The following is a 15,574-nucleotide window of genomic DNA, read 5'->3' as shown; positions in this document are numbered from 1 at the left end:
CATAGAGCTCTAAGGGTTAAGATATAATATAGTCACTCTCTCTTTCTCTCTATATATATGTATATATATGTATATACACGTAAAGAGTAGGACCTAAGTCAATATAATGAATATTTATACAATAATATTTATAATCAAATAAGATGTATAGATATAAATAATATTTATGATCATGATGATTATGATGATATTTATATTTATAAAACAAGGTCATTTTCAAATTTTATTGACATATAAACTATTACATTTGTTTTTATTACTTAATAATGCGAATTAATATTATATAAATATAAAAGACGGACAAACAAATAATGTGCAAACGAGTTAAATACATATTTAACTCCGAGATATGTATGCTTTTTAGGCGACTAATTATGTATAAATTATAGATATACGAGCTTGCGTATTTGACAACGCAGTTGTCTCAAAATTATATACATTAAAATTTATAGTTCCTAAGATACTTTGTAATAAATATTAGGTAATTAAAATTTTATATGTAAAATATAAAAATTATATTTTCATCGTTCTTAATATAAAGCATTATATGCATTATACGACATAATGATATTTGCATGAAAGAGTTACAACTCAAAGAAATAAAAAATATATTTCAATCGTATACTTTGCAGTTGTGTTTTATGATAACTTTTTAGAATAAACTCTTGTAGATCTTACAGAATGTATGAAGTGACCAAAAAACAAATTGTTGCAAACAAAATTATCTGTATCTTTCACAGCCTGTCTTATTGCAAACTTTTTTTAAATTTTTTTCTTTTTTTTTAAACAGCGTATCGTATCGTATATATACTATACTGGGCAAACAAAAGTGTTATGTATTATTACGCATAGGATACAGTATGATGAATATGTGTTTAATAAAATTTTGCACGCTACGGTATAAATGATGGAAAACGAGAGAATGTAATACTAATAGAAGAAATCTGCTGAGCGTTAACTGCTTTCTAAAACTGGATTGAAGACTAATTTACGTAGTTTAAATCGCTCGGCGAAACATTATTTACTTAATACAGGTATACAAGAAACTTAAATAGGTAAACACGTCTCTCGTCAGACTTTAAAACTCTTCTTTTCGAAATAAATCTGTTAATATAGACTAGCAGTATAAACCGTTTCCTTGATTCTCGATCACATATTTTTCTAAATACTGTACAGCTTTTTCACTTAAACCAAGATTAAGTAAGTCTTTCTGAAATTGTTCGATCGTTCCAGCGCCAGCTATATAACCATTTAATTTAGCGGCTAAAGGTGAATTTCGAAGAACTTCATCGCTGTTAAGGCCGGTAGTTTCGATTAACCATGGATGATTTCGAAGTCGATATTTCTGATGATAACTAAAAAAATCAAAAGAAAATTAAACATTTTAGAGTACTAAAAGCCACTTGTACAAATACATTGATCTTTTAAAAACAGATCGAAGTAAAGGCACCAATTGCATAGTTAGTCTAATAACATCCAATTTACGATAAGTGGTGCAGTATCAGCAATTGTTAGTATTTATGTAACAGTGATTTATAAGAAGAAATACACGCGTCAATCTAGATTAACTTTTTCTGTAAATTCTTTTTTATGATACATTATACTTACTCTTCTGCCGCGTAAAACTTTTCAAATTTTCTAATCTCAGTGAGAACTAAATCTGTACGTTTGCGTTGTTGTTGCTCGCGGGATTTTTCAGCTAGCGATTTCTGTTCTTCATCATGATATAAAATCAACGACATGTACTGAAATCAACAACAAACACGATCAGTTTCAAATAATGAACGAAAGGACCCAATAAATTAGTGTAATAAAAACCAATTATAATTACTTGTCTCTTGATTTTCGTAGTGAGACCGTACTCGTGATTCTGCCAAAATAAATCAAGCAGTTGCGAATACGATATTATATTTGGATTATACTCAATATCAACAACTTCCGTATGATCGCCTCTATAATGTGTATAATAAACAACAATGAGTAAATTATAAATAAAATTGGAAATAGCTGACCTAAAAAAAAATATATAAATAACGAAGTAAAAATAGAAATACGCACATGTTTCTATAAGTTGGCGATTCCTTTTGTCCACCGGCATATCCAACGTAAGTCCTAATTACACCAGGTAATACACCAAAGAGGCAATCCCCAGCCCAAAAACATCCCATGCCGAATGTTGCGCGTTTCGCTTGGATTTCTTCCAATTGTCCGGGCATCTTGTTCGACTATTGTTATTAACACGTGTCGTATTACAGATGAGCGCATGGAAAGAAACAAAACACTTGATAGAGTTACAGATGAATGATTTATTGATATTCTAGATGAAACTAAATAAAACAGTTTATTAAAGGAATGCACAAGGTACGGGTAACAATCATACGATCCACGTGTCGTGGAGATATTGCTTTCATCTGATCTGATAAAGAAACATGAAACCTGTTAAATAACAGTCACGTGGAAAATGACTAAAAATGGCGTAATAATAGTTGTTTTTATTACCCAATATTTTGTTAAACAATCGTATTGTTGTAGATCTAGAGACAAAGTAACAATTTTCTATTCCTTAATTTTTTTCAATAACAGATTAATGAATTTGATATAGTAGAAGCATTTTTACAGTTACAATTTTAATAGTAAAACAATTTAAACAAACATTTTAGTATTGACCTTCGCTAAGGATTTATTTACTATTTAATTTAAAAAATTATCTTGACATCATTTATTGACCTTATATTCTTGTACCTTTTACGAAACTCGTTGTGCTGAAGGAACAGGTCTGTTGCATGTACAAAAGAAGCACAATGGAATATACAGGGCAAACCGTATAGCTTCATCACCGTGATCGTTTCTGTTTTAATGGTTTTTAATATCTTATTTTTTTATTAATGACACCTTTTTTACAGCTGAATATTCGTTTAAATTTTTATAAACATTTTTTGTTTATGAACAATGCAGAAGTACAAGTATTTTTATATTTACTAATTGTTTTGGTACTTCAGAATTAAATATATAAAACAGTAGTTCAAACGTTACTGATCAATCTTTCAAGATACTTAAAATACCATTCAATAACTTCAATGCACTTGAACAAGAAATGTCTACCTAATTTAATCACTCCAATACACTGCATAACATGCAATTGAAAATATATTACCACTTATTGTCTTGAATAATTTTCAAGACTCTTCAAATATTTTTATTAATTTTCTTTGTTACTGGAAGAATATTGTACAAACATTATCTACGTGTTTATTAAATGAATTTTGAAATTTTTTTTCGACTGAAATCTGTGTACTTAGATTTTACTTCTGAAATAAATGATGTACATTTCACGAAAGTAATCTAGATGATTTAGTTTTATATATATGTATGTATGTATACATAAGACGCTGGAATAAAAGATTTGTAATACAAGTTTCGAACGTTAGTTATCAGACAAGAAGAATTAAGGCCAAAACGTTATCCTTTCTGACAAAGTACTTTTAATTTAAAAAAAATTAATTTATTCTTTTAAAACAATGAATATACTATTTTAATGAATATTAGTAAGTAATGATATAACAGCATTAAATGAAAAATGTGATGAATCAATTTAAAATGGTAATAAAAGTGTAATTTACCTTAATCTAGAACAAGAGAGGGGGAAAGAGAAAGAGAGGGGAAGAAGCCTCAAGAAAAGTATCCAAGAAACAAAAATTTAACGACAGCTTCACTTGAATTGAAACAAAATCACATCAGTGTCCAAAGGAACACAAAGAACTACCGCGTGCTACAAGCAACACTACTTTTTATCTATGATATCCCCTCTTCTTTTCATTTCCCTACTCTGCAGCATGAATTACCACCACTCTTCTTTTAAATCGTATCTTTTGTTTCATTCTCAATACGTTTCAATCCTCAATTTAATTTACTGATCTGCTGCTTTAGTATTTCTATTTGCGCCTTTCATTATCGGCGCTATGTATAATCCTACTATTTCGTAGAGAAAACCGTGCTTGCAACACCACCAAGTATCCTTTAACGGTAAATGTTTATATTCGTACTTGCCACGACTTATTGAAATTTAAATTTTTTAATATTGCTGCAAATTACTTTCCGTTCGCCCATCTCCAACCATTCATAAATGGTTTAACAAAATATCGGCAAACATTTCTTAATTAATCAACTTGTTCTGTCAACTTCATCTTAAAAGCAAACGTGCGTAATCTAAAAGACTGATTAAAAGAATGTGGCTAAAAATATCGATATTAACCTCTCCCGTAAAAGACACTGTGTCATTAATTGATGTCAAATCTGGTTGGATATAGGGTACGATGATTGTCAATTTAAACGGAGTTCGATAATTCTTCGCGTAAGTTGCATCAGAAAATTGAAGCCACATGTGTCCATTAAATTAGATAACAATTGCTGGACCGGCTGATGTAATCATCATTCTACATCGATTGTATATGGAGGTTACTACCATGTCTTTTACTTCCTGTCTATTTAATCTCTTACATATTGTGTATAATGTAGTTTATTAATTGGCAAATTTTTATTCTAAAACGGCAGTATTAAGAAATTTGACATTTTTATTTAGAACGTGAAACACGCGTAATCACAACTACTCCGTAGTAATCGAACAATTAAATCTACTGGTATAATAAATCTATCCAAAAACAACCTATTTAATAAATAGAGTAGTGCAATGTGGTGAGGACGTACCAAATAGTGACAGTTGATTATAATTACACTTCTGCGTAGCAAGAGGGTTAAGTTTGGTATCACCATCTTTGATAGGAATGCTTCTTATTAACAAGTGTTCTGAAATAAGAATTATTCATTCATCAATATCTACCATGTCATTTTATTGACATTAAAAAAAAAAATATTTTGAACAATCAAAGAAATCGATTTAAAAATTCAGTAAATCTAATGACAGTAAAATAAGAAAAACAATCTACTTATATTCTATTTATTTATTTTAATTTGTATTTTTCGTTGTGCTAGATCTTCGTTTAAAACTTGACTGCGTGATTATTGCGTTCAAAAATAGAAAATACTGGACGAGTTTTTAAATATTTTTAAAATTAATATATAATTTATTATATTATTAATTAAGATATAATTGAAGACTTGTTGTTTTTAAAATCACACTTTATTGTGTATTGAATTGTGATGTATTTTAAATAATAAAACACAAGTGCCATTTATATATATATATGTATATAATTATAGTTGATAGATTTACACCTAAAGGTATGAGAAAGAGAGAGAGAGAGAGAGAGCATATTTTTCTTATATATAAGACAATAAAAATAATATCTTATACAAAAAAATATTGTTTGTTTTATGTAAATACAAATGTAAAATTCAATATCCATTTATAAAACTTGTTACCAAGTATTATTCTTGTAAATAGAATTAACATATTAATGGACAATTTTCTATACATATATCAATCTTATTATTTTCATTGATGTTAATAAAATGTATTGTACCTATTCTATTTTCAAGCTATTAATACCCATTCAAGTCTTATTGAAGTAAATGTGCAAAGACATTTAACAAAGATTTATAGGATTTGAAATCAAAATTGATCAAGTGTCATATAATTCATCATATATTCTTAAGAAAAAAAACATAGGATATATATACTACTGTAGAATAACGGCACACATCAAAATTTACAAATAAAAATATTCTTAGAAATATGTATATCTAAATGAATATAAAAAATATTATTTGTAACTAACATTCTTATAAAAAACACGAGACATATTTTATACGATATCATACATAGTGGTCGCAAAAACGCGTTTCTTTGCTCAATATACAATTCAATAATTATTGTTCGAAATATACATTATTTTTATGCAGTAATAAATAAAATTCTGTACATATTAAAAATTTAATTATAAATTCAGTTAAAATTATCTCTTAGAGGTAACGCAGTTACTTAAATATTCGTTTAAGTACAACACCTGTTAGGAATCTAGATACAGAATCTCGAATTTCGAATTCGCGAGCGTATCATCCGAATAAGAACTATACATTCTAATAAGAACTATATGTATACGTGAAGAGTTCACAGAATTATGGAAGGAAAAATGTTTCAGAAAATAGTTTCACGATATATTACAAAATACTTAAAAATCAAAATCAGAACATACTATAGTTTGTAGGTTCCAAAATAAATCTCTTTTGTTTGTTTCACAATGAATCTCGTTGCTTGTTCAACAATTATCTACGATCTGCTACGGAATGGATTCTCATAAGTACATCTTGACAAAGAATAAATGAAATGAAATGAATTTTAAAGGAAAGTGATGAAGAAAAAAGAAAATAGTTACATGACGGTGCAGCAACTTTTTTCAGAATGATTATCGCCAACAATGTCGCTAGTATTTCCGGTGAATCGTTGAAAATCTCCGCCGGTGTTGAGTTCAGAATTGGAGGTAGGCGATACAGGAATACCATTTCCATTTGCATCTATCGATCCAGTAGATATATGCCGATTTTGTGCCCTTTGTTTCTTCAAATCCGACAATGATTTGATAAAAACTACCGAGACGTGTATGTTGATGTTGCCGTTGGTGTCGCCATCCGATGAGTAGATCGGCTGTTGATTACCGATCGGTGAGTCGGACCCTGTCACTATCGAGGCAAACATGTAAATCCAACACTACTTCTCTTCCTTGTAGTTCACACGAAATTTGCTTTCCTTCCCTCACATTTCATTCCATCTCATTCGTCATTCCATTTTGTGTTACCCTCCACCTATTTCCCTTTCTTATACACTGAAATGGCACTTCAAAACAAACTTAACTAGTATAGAAACTAGCAGCCATGCGCTAAGCGGCCCATGCTTTAGCGATAAGCATTAAAAACATTGCACAATGGCGCGTCAGAAACATGTTCTCTATACTCTATGCTTTTCTGCACAAATACCTTCTCCTTTGTCTCTTATTTTTTCTTAAGATCATTACCACTTATTATTATTTGTTTCCAAATTTGTTCATTTTGAGCGAAAGAAGGAAGTTTCAAGTATTCTATTACTTTCTTATAGCCCCGATAAAAAGATGGATTATGTTACTTCTACCCATTACTTTGATGCATTGCAAACTAAATTTTCAAATACAACAACAAGTTAAGTGTGTGTACATACATTCTCATAAAAATCTGTACAACAAGGAACAAAAAAATTTAGTTTACAATTTAACATTTTGTACATAATGACTTGCATATAAAAATATATAAATACATATACACATAAAGCAAACAGTTGAATTCTCTGGAACACTAAAAATCACTTACTTCACATTTTCCTAGAAACATGACTATATCTTACTTTTAGTTGTGTCATTGTCCAAGCATACTTCTCTATACAATAAATTAATACCATCTCAAATCAATCATTTTTTAGAATATTACTTTTAACTTGGGTTGAAAGTAATAAAATTTATTAAGACATAACAGTAAACAATATAAACATTTCAATAATATTATCACAAATTAAGCTATTTTTTATCATCCTTACAATAATAGTCAATCAAATCTATTTATCTGTAGTTTAAAAATATGGTTTATATATATATATGTAAATTTAAAAAACTACTATTACGCAATAACATTAAAAATGAGAAAATTCATTAGGTTTAAAATTATATAACATTTTGTTCTTAAAATGAAACAAGTATAATATGCTTAATGATCGATTTGATAAAAAGTTATCAAGATGATCGATTTGATGTGGAATCTGTAATAGAAACCTATTAGCAATGTAGTAACATGAAACGATTCGATGTCGTGACACAACTGACCTCGTAACGACTTTATCGTTTAGCGATAAAACTAAAAGACAGAAAGACACAGTGCGCGAGTATATAACTAACATCGAATGAATACGGTTGGTCATTACCACCATTTAACAAGTATGTGAAAAAGTTCTATGTCTATCTTTTTTTAATATTCATTTTTTCAACTGAATTAATTTATAGTATAAATATAGAATATTTGCACAAAACTAAAATTCATATATTTTTTAAACAAAATATTAAACTGAACATTAACTAAAAATAATGAATAAAAAAGTGCTTTATTATCACAATGGAATTAATAAGGTATAAGAACACAGCTTATTTTAAAAGTATGTACATCTATAAATAGCAATAATTGTTGTACTATTTACTGTATTTTGTATAGTGTTACAGTATAAATAAATAAAAAAAACAATAGAACTTTTCCACAAATTAATACACATATTCAAGCAAATCGAGATATGTTTAATATTTAATGTTTAATGTTTTTCAATAATTTAATTTTATCAACAGTTTTTCTATGATATGTAGTAAGTATACAAGAGAGTAAGTGTTCATTGAATATTGATTATTGATGCGTCACAATACAGACTCAAGCCTAGCTAATTTGATGAAATGTTGAATATTGATATTGTCGTTAACAAATGAAGCTATGTTTATATAAGTAATCCTGCGAAAAATCTGTTATATTAAAAGTACATGACAGGGTTATCTTGATTCTACTTGTATACATAGAGAATATTAAATTTCTTGTGTATTATAGATGTGCGTTTAAGCTCAGAACATTCTAAATTATATGAAATATAAAAACAGTATTACAAGAATTTCATTTCTATCCGTTAAACTTATTATAATGTCTTTTCCCATATAACAACCAACAAGCTTTGCCAAGTGCTAACATATGATTCGCAAAAAAGTACTAAAAAGAAAGCCAATGCGATTTAGCCTTTGCTATAAAAAGTTTGATTTAAAGGAATGTTTTGACACAAGAAAGATATTTTTAGGGAAACATATTATGTCTGCATAGCACATATAAAAATAATTCAACTGTATGAGAGAAGATTTTGAAATGTATAATAATATAAGAAGTTAAAAAATGATACAATGCTGTATTGAGAAGTACGTTTAAAGAAACAAGAAAGTGACATAGAAAACTGACCTCGCAATTATTCAGGAGCACGACGCAGTAGTAACAGAAAAAAGAAAGAACTGATAAATGATTAATTCTTAATATCTTTCTTAAAACAACTTATAATAAAAGTTACTGTATCAACTTTCTACACTACCATAATGATGAACGGTCGTCGCAGCTTTCAACTGCAAGTCTTTAATTTACTTCCTCTTAGTTGAACAAAATGATTTGTGAATTATTTAACAAAAAAAGATGCTTTTTTAGACATAAGAAGCGCATGATAAATATGGTATCGCAATTATTATGATATGGTTACCAAGGTCGAGTTATGCGACCAAACGCACAATTTAAATGGACATGACACGTGACATTTTTTTTTCCATAATCTTATGCATGAAACTACTATTTACCAGAGGATTCTACTTAACCACAACCAGTGCGAGTTTAACATGTTTTGGAATATACCTGATTCTTTGTCGACATCTTCATGCAGGAAGGATTCATTGTCCTTCCCTTCAGGTGCTTTACGTACAGCGGTTGGTGGTGCACTAGAATCTGTCTCGCTATTTGTATTGTCTCGGACATTAGCTTCATTTTCTGACTGTGGAACATTCGTAGTGGACCCGCCAACGTATGTCTAAACATGCAATTTGTTTTGTTATCGAATCCCATCGTTTCTTACACAGCTAGGAAAAAATTAATTATTTTTTCTTTCTTTACCTGTTGCGCTTGTAATCTAAGACGAGCTTCTTCTTGAGCATCTTTTTTCGTAGTTAAAACTTTATCTCTTATTGAAGTCCTTCTAACGCTCTGAGTACGTGTATTTATACTTTGAGATCTGCGCACTCGCCTTCCTTGTGCTTCTCGTAATCGTTTACTTTCTTGTTCTGTCTTAAGTTCTACTATTCTTTCCCTAATTTCCGGATCCTCACAAATATCTATAAAATTCGATTCAACCTTTGGTTAATGGTGATAAAGAGTTGCAATATCAAAAATTGTATTGACCAAATTTTTTACCAGCCGGAGTTTCATCGTGTTTATTCTTTGCGTTTAAATCCGCTCCATTTTGTACTAGTAACTCAAGAACTTCTAACTAAAATAAATGTAAAAGATAATCGTTGAGATAAGTCAAGCGTATCTAATTAATGTAATATAATTTAGTTCTTACATGTCCCCAACATGCAGCTGCATGAACTGGTTGCCATTTATCATTGTCTTCGACATCAGTTGAAACATGTTGATCTAAAAGAAACTCAACTACCCTTAAATAACCATTTGCAGCTGCAATGTGAAGCTAAAATTCAATCAAAAGAAAGGAAAGAGATGATGTAATAAGAATTAGTGAATATTTTTTAAAAAGCAAAAAATTTAATAAATGTGGCGTACATACAGGTGTAGCACCTTGATGATCTTTATATTCCAGATCACCACCTGCAGAAGCTATATTTTGTAAATCTCTTAGCATTTGAACTTCTATTGAAGCTCTAGTTTCATCTATTAATTCCTGAGTAACACCTCGTCTTGCCATTTCCCCTGCGATTATAAAAATGAAAAATATCACTTCTTTGAATTTCCTACTTATTTTGCATTATTTAAAGCCATTTAAAAATATTATGAAGATTTTTTACCTTCAATACAATCTAATGTTTTTTCATCCTCACAAATATCATAAGGCATATTACCATCAGCATTAACAGCTAATAAATTGGCACCTCTAGCAATGAGGTTTTTAACTAAATGTAAGTGGCCACAGGTAGCAGCAGCATGTAATGGCGTCCATTTCTCACTATCCTCTGCATTAACATTCGCCTCAAATTCAATTAACAATTTCATCATTTCTTCATTATCATCTATACAACATTGGTGTAAAGCTGTTAGTCCATCTTCGTTTGTTGAATCTGGGTTCACACCTTTCTTCAAAAGTCGTCTCACTAAAACATATGCTACTTCTTAATATGCTGACTCATATACTGAGTTATACAAAGTATGGTGGTAAATAATAATTATGTAAAATTTATATTATGTTACCTTCGTCAATATCATTTCTGGCTGCTGCTTCCAAAAGCATTACACTGTCACTAAAATATATGTGACGCTTATTACTTGTATGTCTGGTTTGATGTCGCATCCACTCTTTCTCACGTTGACGCCATACTTTTAATTGTTGAAGTCTTCTATGTCGGGCCAAATGTAATCTTTCTTGAGTTGTTAACCTTTCTACATGTACCATTTCTGCCACTAAGTCGGAATGTTCCATGGCTATGTGTTTATAATTTTTACAGCTGTATTTACCTACTCGAAGGAGATAAATTATATTTTCTTTTATATTCATTATTTAAAATTACGGTCTATTGATATTTTTTATATACTGTATAAATGACAGAAGAAGACTCTCGAAAGGAATACTATGGTAAAAAGAGATTTCGATGATAACCGGATTACCTTTGCACTTACAAAGCCATGAATGTACTTCAAGATATTTTAAAATTTTGTGACAAACATTAGACATCATTCTGACATAATATCAAGTTTTGCTCTTTCAGATTCGAAAACCTGCATGAAATTAGCCACTTTTTCATTGGATATTTGATTGTGAATGATATCATACTTTTATCCAAAACTCTCTCATATTTATCAAGATACTTAGGCAAGCAAACATACATTATTTACACAAATGTCTCAAAATGCTTATTTCAATTACCATACAGGCAGTAACAATAAGTTAATATTGGTTTATAATTTTTGTTATTATACTTGATAATTTTGAAAGAGTTGCTTTAATAGAGATTTCTTTTTAACTAAATTTTATACTTTCTATAATGGTACGAAATGATAAAAATAATATAACGCAAAGTTAAAATAGAACTACAATGGTCTTTCATATAAAATATATTTTTCAATAACAGTTGAAAGTAACAGTTTGTACAAAAATTAACACATAAGAATTAAAAAAAGCTATATGATATTGTAATTAACACACTTATCATAAAATAAAAACATACAATTTAGTTTCTATCATATTGTATGCGTGATGTAATATTACATTTCCATAATGAGCTACACAATTAAGAAGTTTCAACAGATAAAAAAAAACAACATATGCAAACATATTGTATTAGACGACATCGTTTTCTCGTACTTTATTTTTCATCTCTTATCTCGACGTATGGACAAAGTAGCAGAAATCTCACGTAAAAGACGAATGTAATAAGCGAGATAAGAGAATGGAGTAAAGAAGGGACAGAAAATAAAGTGCTAACGATGAATAAAATATCGGTAGAAGTGAATTAGAAACGGAAGTGCAGATACGTTTTCCATTTCGTGATTGTAACACGAGAGTTAATACAAGTGAAAGAAATCTGTTCTAGGACTGGGGGGTGTCAAATCGCGATATCTACTCACATCGGCAAGTGATTGCTCGTTCGTTCACTTATTCGTTCGCGATCCAATGGAATGCGGAAGTTTGCTTGTTCGTTCGTTCGTTCGTTCATTCGTTCGTCTTTTTTTTTCTTTTTCGTTGACTCGGAAAACAGGAGAGATGAAGACGGAAAATTTTAGTCGTGCCGAGCTGAACTAAGTGGAGTTGAAACTCGCGAGTACTATGTAGCGGAGAGAGAAAGTCACCGCGGTGATCGACGAAAACGCAACATAATTCGTAAGGTTTCTCCAATGCAACGTATTCACTGAATAAAAGTTGAGCCAAAGAGATCGAATAGATCCCTTCCGTTTAATTTCCCGACAATCACGTCGCATTCGATCTCGTCGCGGCGCCGTGCACGCGAGGAAACGCGTACCTGTCAGTCGCCATTTTTAAACTACCTGTAGAAAATCATTCGCGCGTTGCCCTTCACCGCGCGCTAACTTTGTCTTTCTTCAGATTACTCTTATAGGCTCAACCAGTCTCTATATACGCGCACAAACTTTATCTCTTTCTTTCTTACATACGCGCGCTTTTCTATGTATTATTAGCACAGGTAATAAAACTTAATATGCTTTACATCTCTCCTTTAGAATTCAAATATTGCTGCTAATTTACATCACTGCGATCTCAACCTAATTTTTCGGATATAATAACGCTAATTGATCGAGTTATTGGATTTTGAAAATGCATGTATCTTAACAATTCACTAGTACAATTTTTACCTGGTTGATTATGTAAGCCTATCTACAATTTAGCAGAATTGAAGAAAGATTCTCTTGTGATTGACATGAACATATATTTCATTCGCTTTGGTCATTTTCCTTTTAATTTGAAATTTATATATTTGTCGAATAGAGAAAGATTAGAAATTGAATAATTATTACAATATAAAGAAGAATCTTTTTGTACGCTATACTTCGCTTATATAATTATAGCTGTAAATATGCAGAAATATTTTTATTATTTGCTTTCTAATAACTAGTTTAATATTCCCGCCACAAAAATCGACCTACACTTATCACGTATAAAGTATAGTATGTACATATCATTTGCGATACTGAAAGTATCAGTTCCACATCGGTAAGGTGGAAAGTAATACAGAGCTGACAACGAGGATTTGAATTACTTCATACACGGAATATTTCGATATAATTTTAGCGTCCATAATGAGACGTGAATTATTGACGGATTCTTCTTCATTGTCGTCAAGTGAAAGTGAATCTTTCTCGACATCATGTATCAAAGGGAAAAAGCAAGAAGGGAAAATCCAATTAGCTGTAACGAGTGGATTTTTTGCAACTATTGGAAGTCTATTTGGTAAACTTGCTGGAAGTGTTGAAGTAGATTTCGTCGTAAGTATACAATTTATTTTTATTCTTTGCGTAACGATTTAATGATCGTAAAATTGCAATTTATATTCTAATGTTTCCGTGCAATACTAATTCTTTAATTTCCAACAAGTTTGGATTGTTGCTCAAAGGAATGCTTTTAATACTAATGGTAACGAGTAATACTGTGGGCTGTACATTTTTTGTAAAAGCATTAAATGCTAGCGGATCTTCTTTACCGTGTACAATAGCTAGCGCCGCCACTAATTACATATGTTCGGTAATTTATTCTTCTAGCGATATATATTAAGGCAAGAACACAAGAAGGGAACGAATGTATATTTAGATTTTTATTTTTATTTAAAGGCTCTTGCTGGTTTCTTAATTTTTAACGAATCAACGTCACTTAGTTGGTGGTGTGGTATATCTTTCGTTATTTTGGGCTTATTGCTCATTTGCCGTACTCCAACCAAAGATGATTCTATGCTTACCTCGAACAAGTCGAAGGACGACTAATTTTAAAAAATAATTTAGCAATCTTCTTCCAGGATTATACTGTCTTTATATCTATACTGTCTCAATAATTTATACTGCTATAGCAGTGTTACATTATACATTCTATGCTATTTTAATTTGTATTAAATCTGAATAAATGAACAATCGTACTGATAGACAATAAGTGTAAGAAGTTCATTAGGAAAATTTTAAGATTCCTTTTTTTACTTTTGCTTTGCCTCAATGTTTCCTTGTTAAGCATATGTATTTTAAATCTTCAAACACATCATGTATCAAATTTAAATTAGTAGTGCAGAAATTGATGAGAGACATAAATATTTTTTAAATAAGTAGTATCAATACAAATTTTATATATAACCTCACTTTTTATAGTAATCTTTTTATCTTTGACAACGTTTAATTATAAGTACGAAAATATAACGTCTAATTACGTATGTATTTGTGGAAATTTAGTTTTTGTTAATTATTTATCGTACAATGCTCGTAAGTGTACATAATTCATGCAGTACGGTTAGAATTTAAGCGAGCATGCGAAAATGAATAAAGATACTTATCGTCTTTGGGTTTTATTTTTCTCTTCTCCGTCCAGACGAAAGTAATGAGAAATACGAAAAGAACGACAGAGAAACCGGCAAGGGAAAAGACCTAAAGTGCACTTGTTTTAGAGGAGAGAAGTGGGTCTTCGTGCCTGTAATAGCACTGGATAAAGAACGCGAGGAAAAAAAAGAATAGAAGATTCTTCCGCCCTATTTCCCTACTACATATGGACTATACAAATACATTTTTTACTGAAGTGACTCCAATATCCTATTTGAGGTTTCAACAATATTTTCACTCTTCGTTCATACATCGATAGGATTACTTACAAGGATCCATTATCGCAAATGCGTAGGCACGGTTTACATCAAAATTTCGCAATTCATGCCGTCTACGATAAACTAAAATACAAATACGTATCTTGCTGCGTTTAATGGTAAGTACATAAAGCTATCTCTACATTCGAGAGTTATTTATTTCATTATCAAACAAATCATTAAACAAATTAATAAAAATGCAAGCATTCATTTACCCTGACTGTACCCGCGCAAATATGTGTGTATGTACGTTAACATAAGTTAGTAACGAAGCATCTACTAGTTCAGAGTTACTAGCACTTCGTTACATATGTATGTATCCTAGTGTAGGTAAATGTGCGTGTGTGTGGTACTGAGCTGTCCACAAAGTTTCAGTCGACCAGGTTTACAATTTGTGGAGCAGGGTCGTGGTTCATAGGTGTATCATGCAGCTGAGAAGGAGGGTATTAGAAGGAGAACGCGAAAAAAGAGCAAGAGGATGGCTTTATCGAGCGGCGGCTGCGCCGCAGTGTTATTCTCTAGAC

At 30.5% G+C, this 15,574-nt stretch overlaps 3 protein-coding genes and 1 long non-coding RNA gene across 7 annotated transcripts; 2 read left to right on the top strand and 2 right to left on the bottom strand.

Annotated features, from left to right (window-relative positions):
* Window positions 1–209: 209 nt before the first annotated feature.
* Msra (methionine sulfoxide reductase A) lies at window positions 210–4,807 on the bottom strand. Of its 2 annotated transcripts, none has more exons than XM_076895920.1 (5): window positions 4,705–4,807; window positions 2,059–2,225; window positions 1,832–1,952; window positions 1,609–1,745; window positions 210–1,355 (listed from the first exon to the last, which is right to left on the bottom strand). In XM_076895920.1, exons 1-5 carry the CDS (start codon window positions 4,768–4,770, stop codon window positions 1,118–1,120), a joined length of 729 nt encoding a protein of 242 aa, XP_076752035.1. In that variant the 5' UTR covers window positions 4,771–4,807; the 3' UTR covers window positions 210–1,117. The 2 variants fall into 2 exon arrangements, with proteins under 2 accessions (XP_076752035.1, XP_076752034.1); XM_076895919.1 differs by lacking the exon at window positions 4,705–4,807 and adding an exon at window positions 4,253–4,381.
* Window positions 2,195–11,508, bottom strand: Mypt-75d (Myosin phosphatase targeting subunit 75D). 3 transcript variants are annotated; one of them, XR_013101875.1, is made up of 10 exons: window positions 10,960–11,188; window positions 10,560–10,862; window positions 10,322–10,464; window positions 10,100–10,225; window positions 9,949–10,024; window positions 9,652–9,869; window positions 9,397–9,568; window positions 6,333–6,636; window positions 4,705–4,803; window positions 2,195–2,225 (listed from the first exon to the last, which is right to left on the bottom strand). XR_013101875.1 is itself a non-coding variant. In XM_076895892.1 (9 exons), exons 1-9 carry the CDS (start codon window positions 11,441–11,443, stop codon window positions 6,329–6,331), a joined length of 1,680 nt encoding a protein of 559 aa, XP_076752007.1. In that variant the 5' UTR covers window positions 11,444–11,508; the 3' UTR covers window positions 5,587–6,328. The 3 variants fall into 3 exon arrangements, 2 of the variants coding, with proteins under 2 accessions (XP_076752007.1, XP_076752008.1); XM_076895892.1 differs by lacking the exons at window positions 2,195–2,225; window positions 4,705–4,803 and adding an exon at window positions 11,374–11,508 and having other exon boundaries at window positions 5,587–6,636; window positions 10,960–11,223; XM_076895893.1 differs by lacking the exons at window positions 2,195–2,225; window positions 4,705–4,803; window positions 6,333–6,636 and adding exons at window positions 8,818–8,953; window positions 11,374–11,508 and having other exon boundaries at window positions 10,960–11,223.
* LOC143424098 (uncharacterized) lies at window positions 8,948–11,564 on the top strand. Its single transcript, XR_013101882.1, has 3 exons — window positions 8,948–9,118; window positions 9,196–11,341; window positions 11,475–11,564. It is a non-coding gene; the product is annotated as an uncharacterized LOC143424098 (long non-coding RNA).
* Window positions 11,565–13,335: 1,771 nt separating this feature from the next.
* On the top strand, window positions 13,336–14,015 carry LOC143424096 (uncharacterized). Its single transcript, XM_076895921.1, has 2 exons — window positions 13,336–13,704; window positions 13,814–14,015. Exons 1-2 carry the CDS (start codon window positions 13,519–13,521, stop codon window positions 13,988–13,990), a joined length of 363 nt encoding a protein of 120 aa, XP_076752036.1. The 5' UTR covers window positions 13,336–13,518; the 3' UTR covers window positions 13,991–14,015.
* Window positions 14,016–15,574: the final 1,559 nt, after the last annotated feature.

Source organism: Xylocopa sonorina, chromosome 5 (genome assembly GCF_050948175.1).
Source record: "Xylocopa sonorina isolate GNS202 chromosome 5, iyXylSono1_principal, whole genome shotgun sequence".
Taxonomy (NCBI): domain Eukaryota; kingdom Metazoa; phylum Arthropoda; class Insecta; order Hymenoptera; family Apidae; genus Xylocopa; species Xylocopa sonorina.
This window is presented reverse-complemented; position numbering and strand designations above follow the sequence as displayed.

Excerpts from the sequence above, each read along its gene's own strand:
- Mypt-75d (XM_076895892.1), bottom strand. The coding sequence starts at position 11,443 with ATGATGTCTAATGTTTGTCACAAAATTTTAAAATATCTTGAAGTACAT. Across the intron at positions 10,226-10,321 it reads ATCATCAAGGTGCTACACCT|CTTCACATTGCAGCTGCAAA; the intron begins GTATGTACGCCA and ends ATTGAATTTTAG. Across the intron at positions 6,637-9,396 it reads AGATGTCGACAAAGAATCAG|TGACAGGGTCCGACTCACCG; the intron begins GTATATTCCAAA and ends TTGCCTCGATAG.
- LOC143424096 (XM_076895921.1), top strand. The coding sequence starts at position 13,519 with ATGAGACGTGAATTATTGACGGATTCTTCTTCATTGTCGTCAAGTGAA. Across the intron at positions 13,705-13,813 it reads GTGTTGAAGTAGATTTCGTC|TTTGGATTGTTGCTCAAAGG; the intron begins GTAAGTATACAA and ends ATTTCCAACAAG.
- Msra (XM_076895919.1), bottom strand. The coding sequence starts at position 4,381 with ATGTGGCTTCAATTTTCTGATGCAACTTACGCGAAGAATTATCGAACT. Across the intron at positions 2,226-4,252 it reads CAGTGTCTTTTACGGGAGAG|TCGAACAAGATGCCCGGACA; the intron begins GTTAATATCGAT and ends TAATAACAATAG. Across the intron at positions 1,356-1,608 it reads AAGTTTTACGCGGCAGAAGA|TTATCATCAGAAATATCGAC; the intron begins GTAAGTATAATG and ends TGATTTTTTTAG.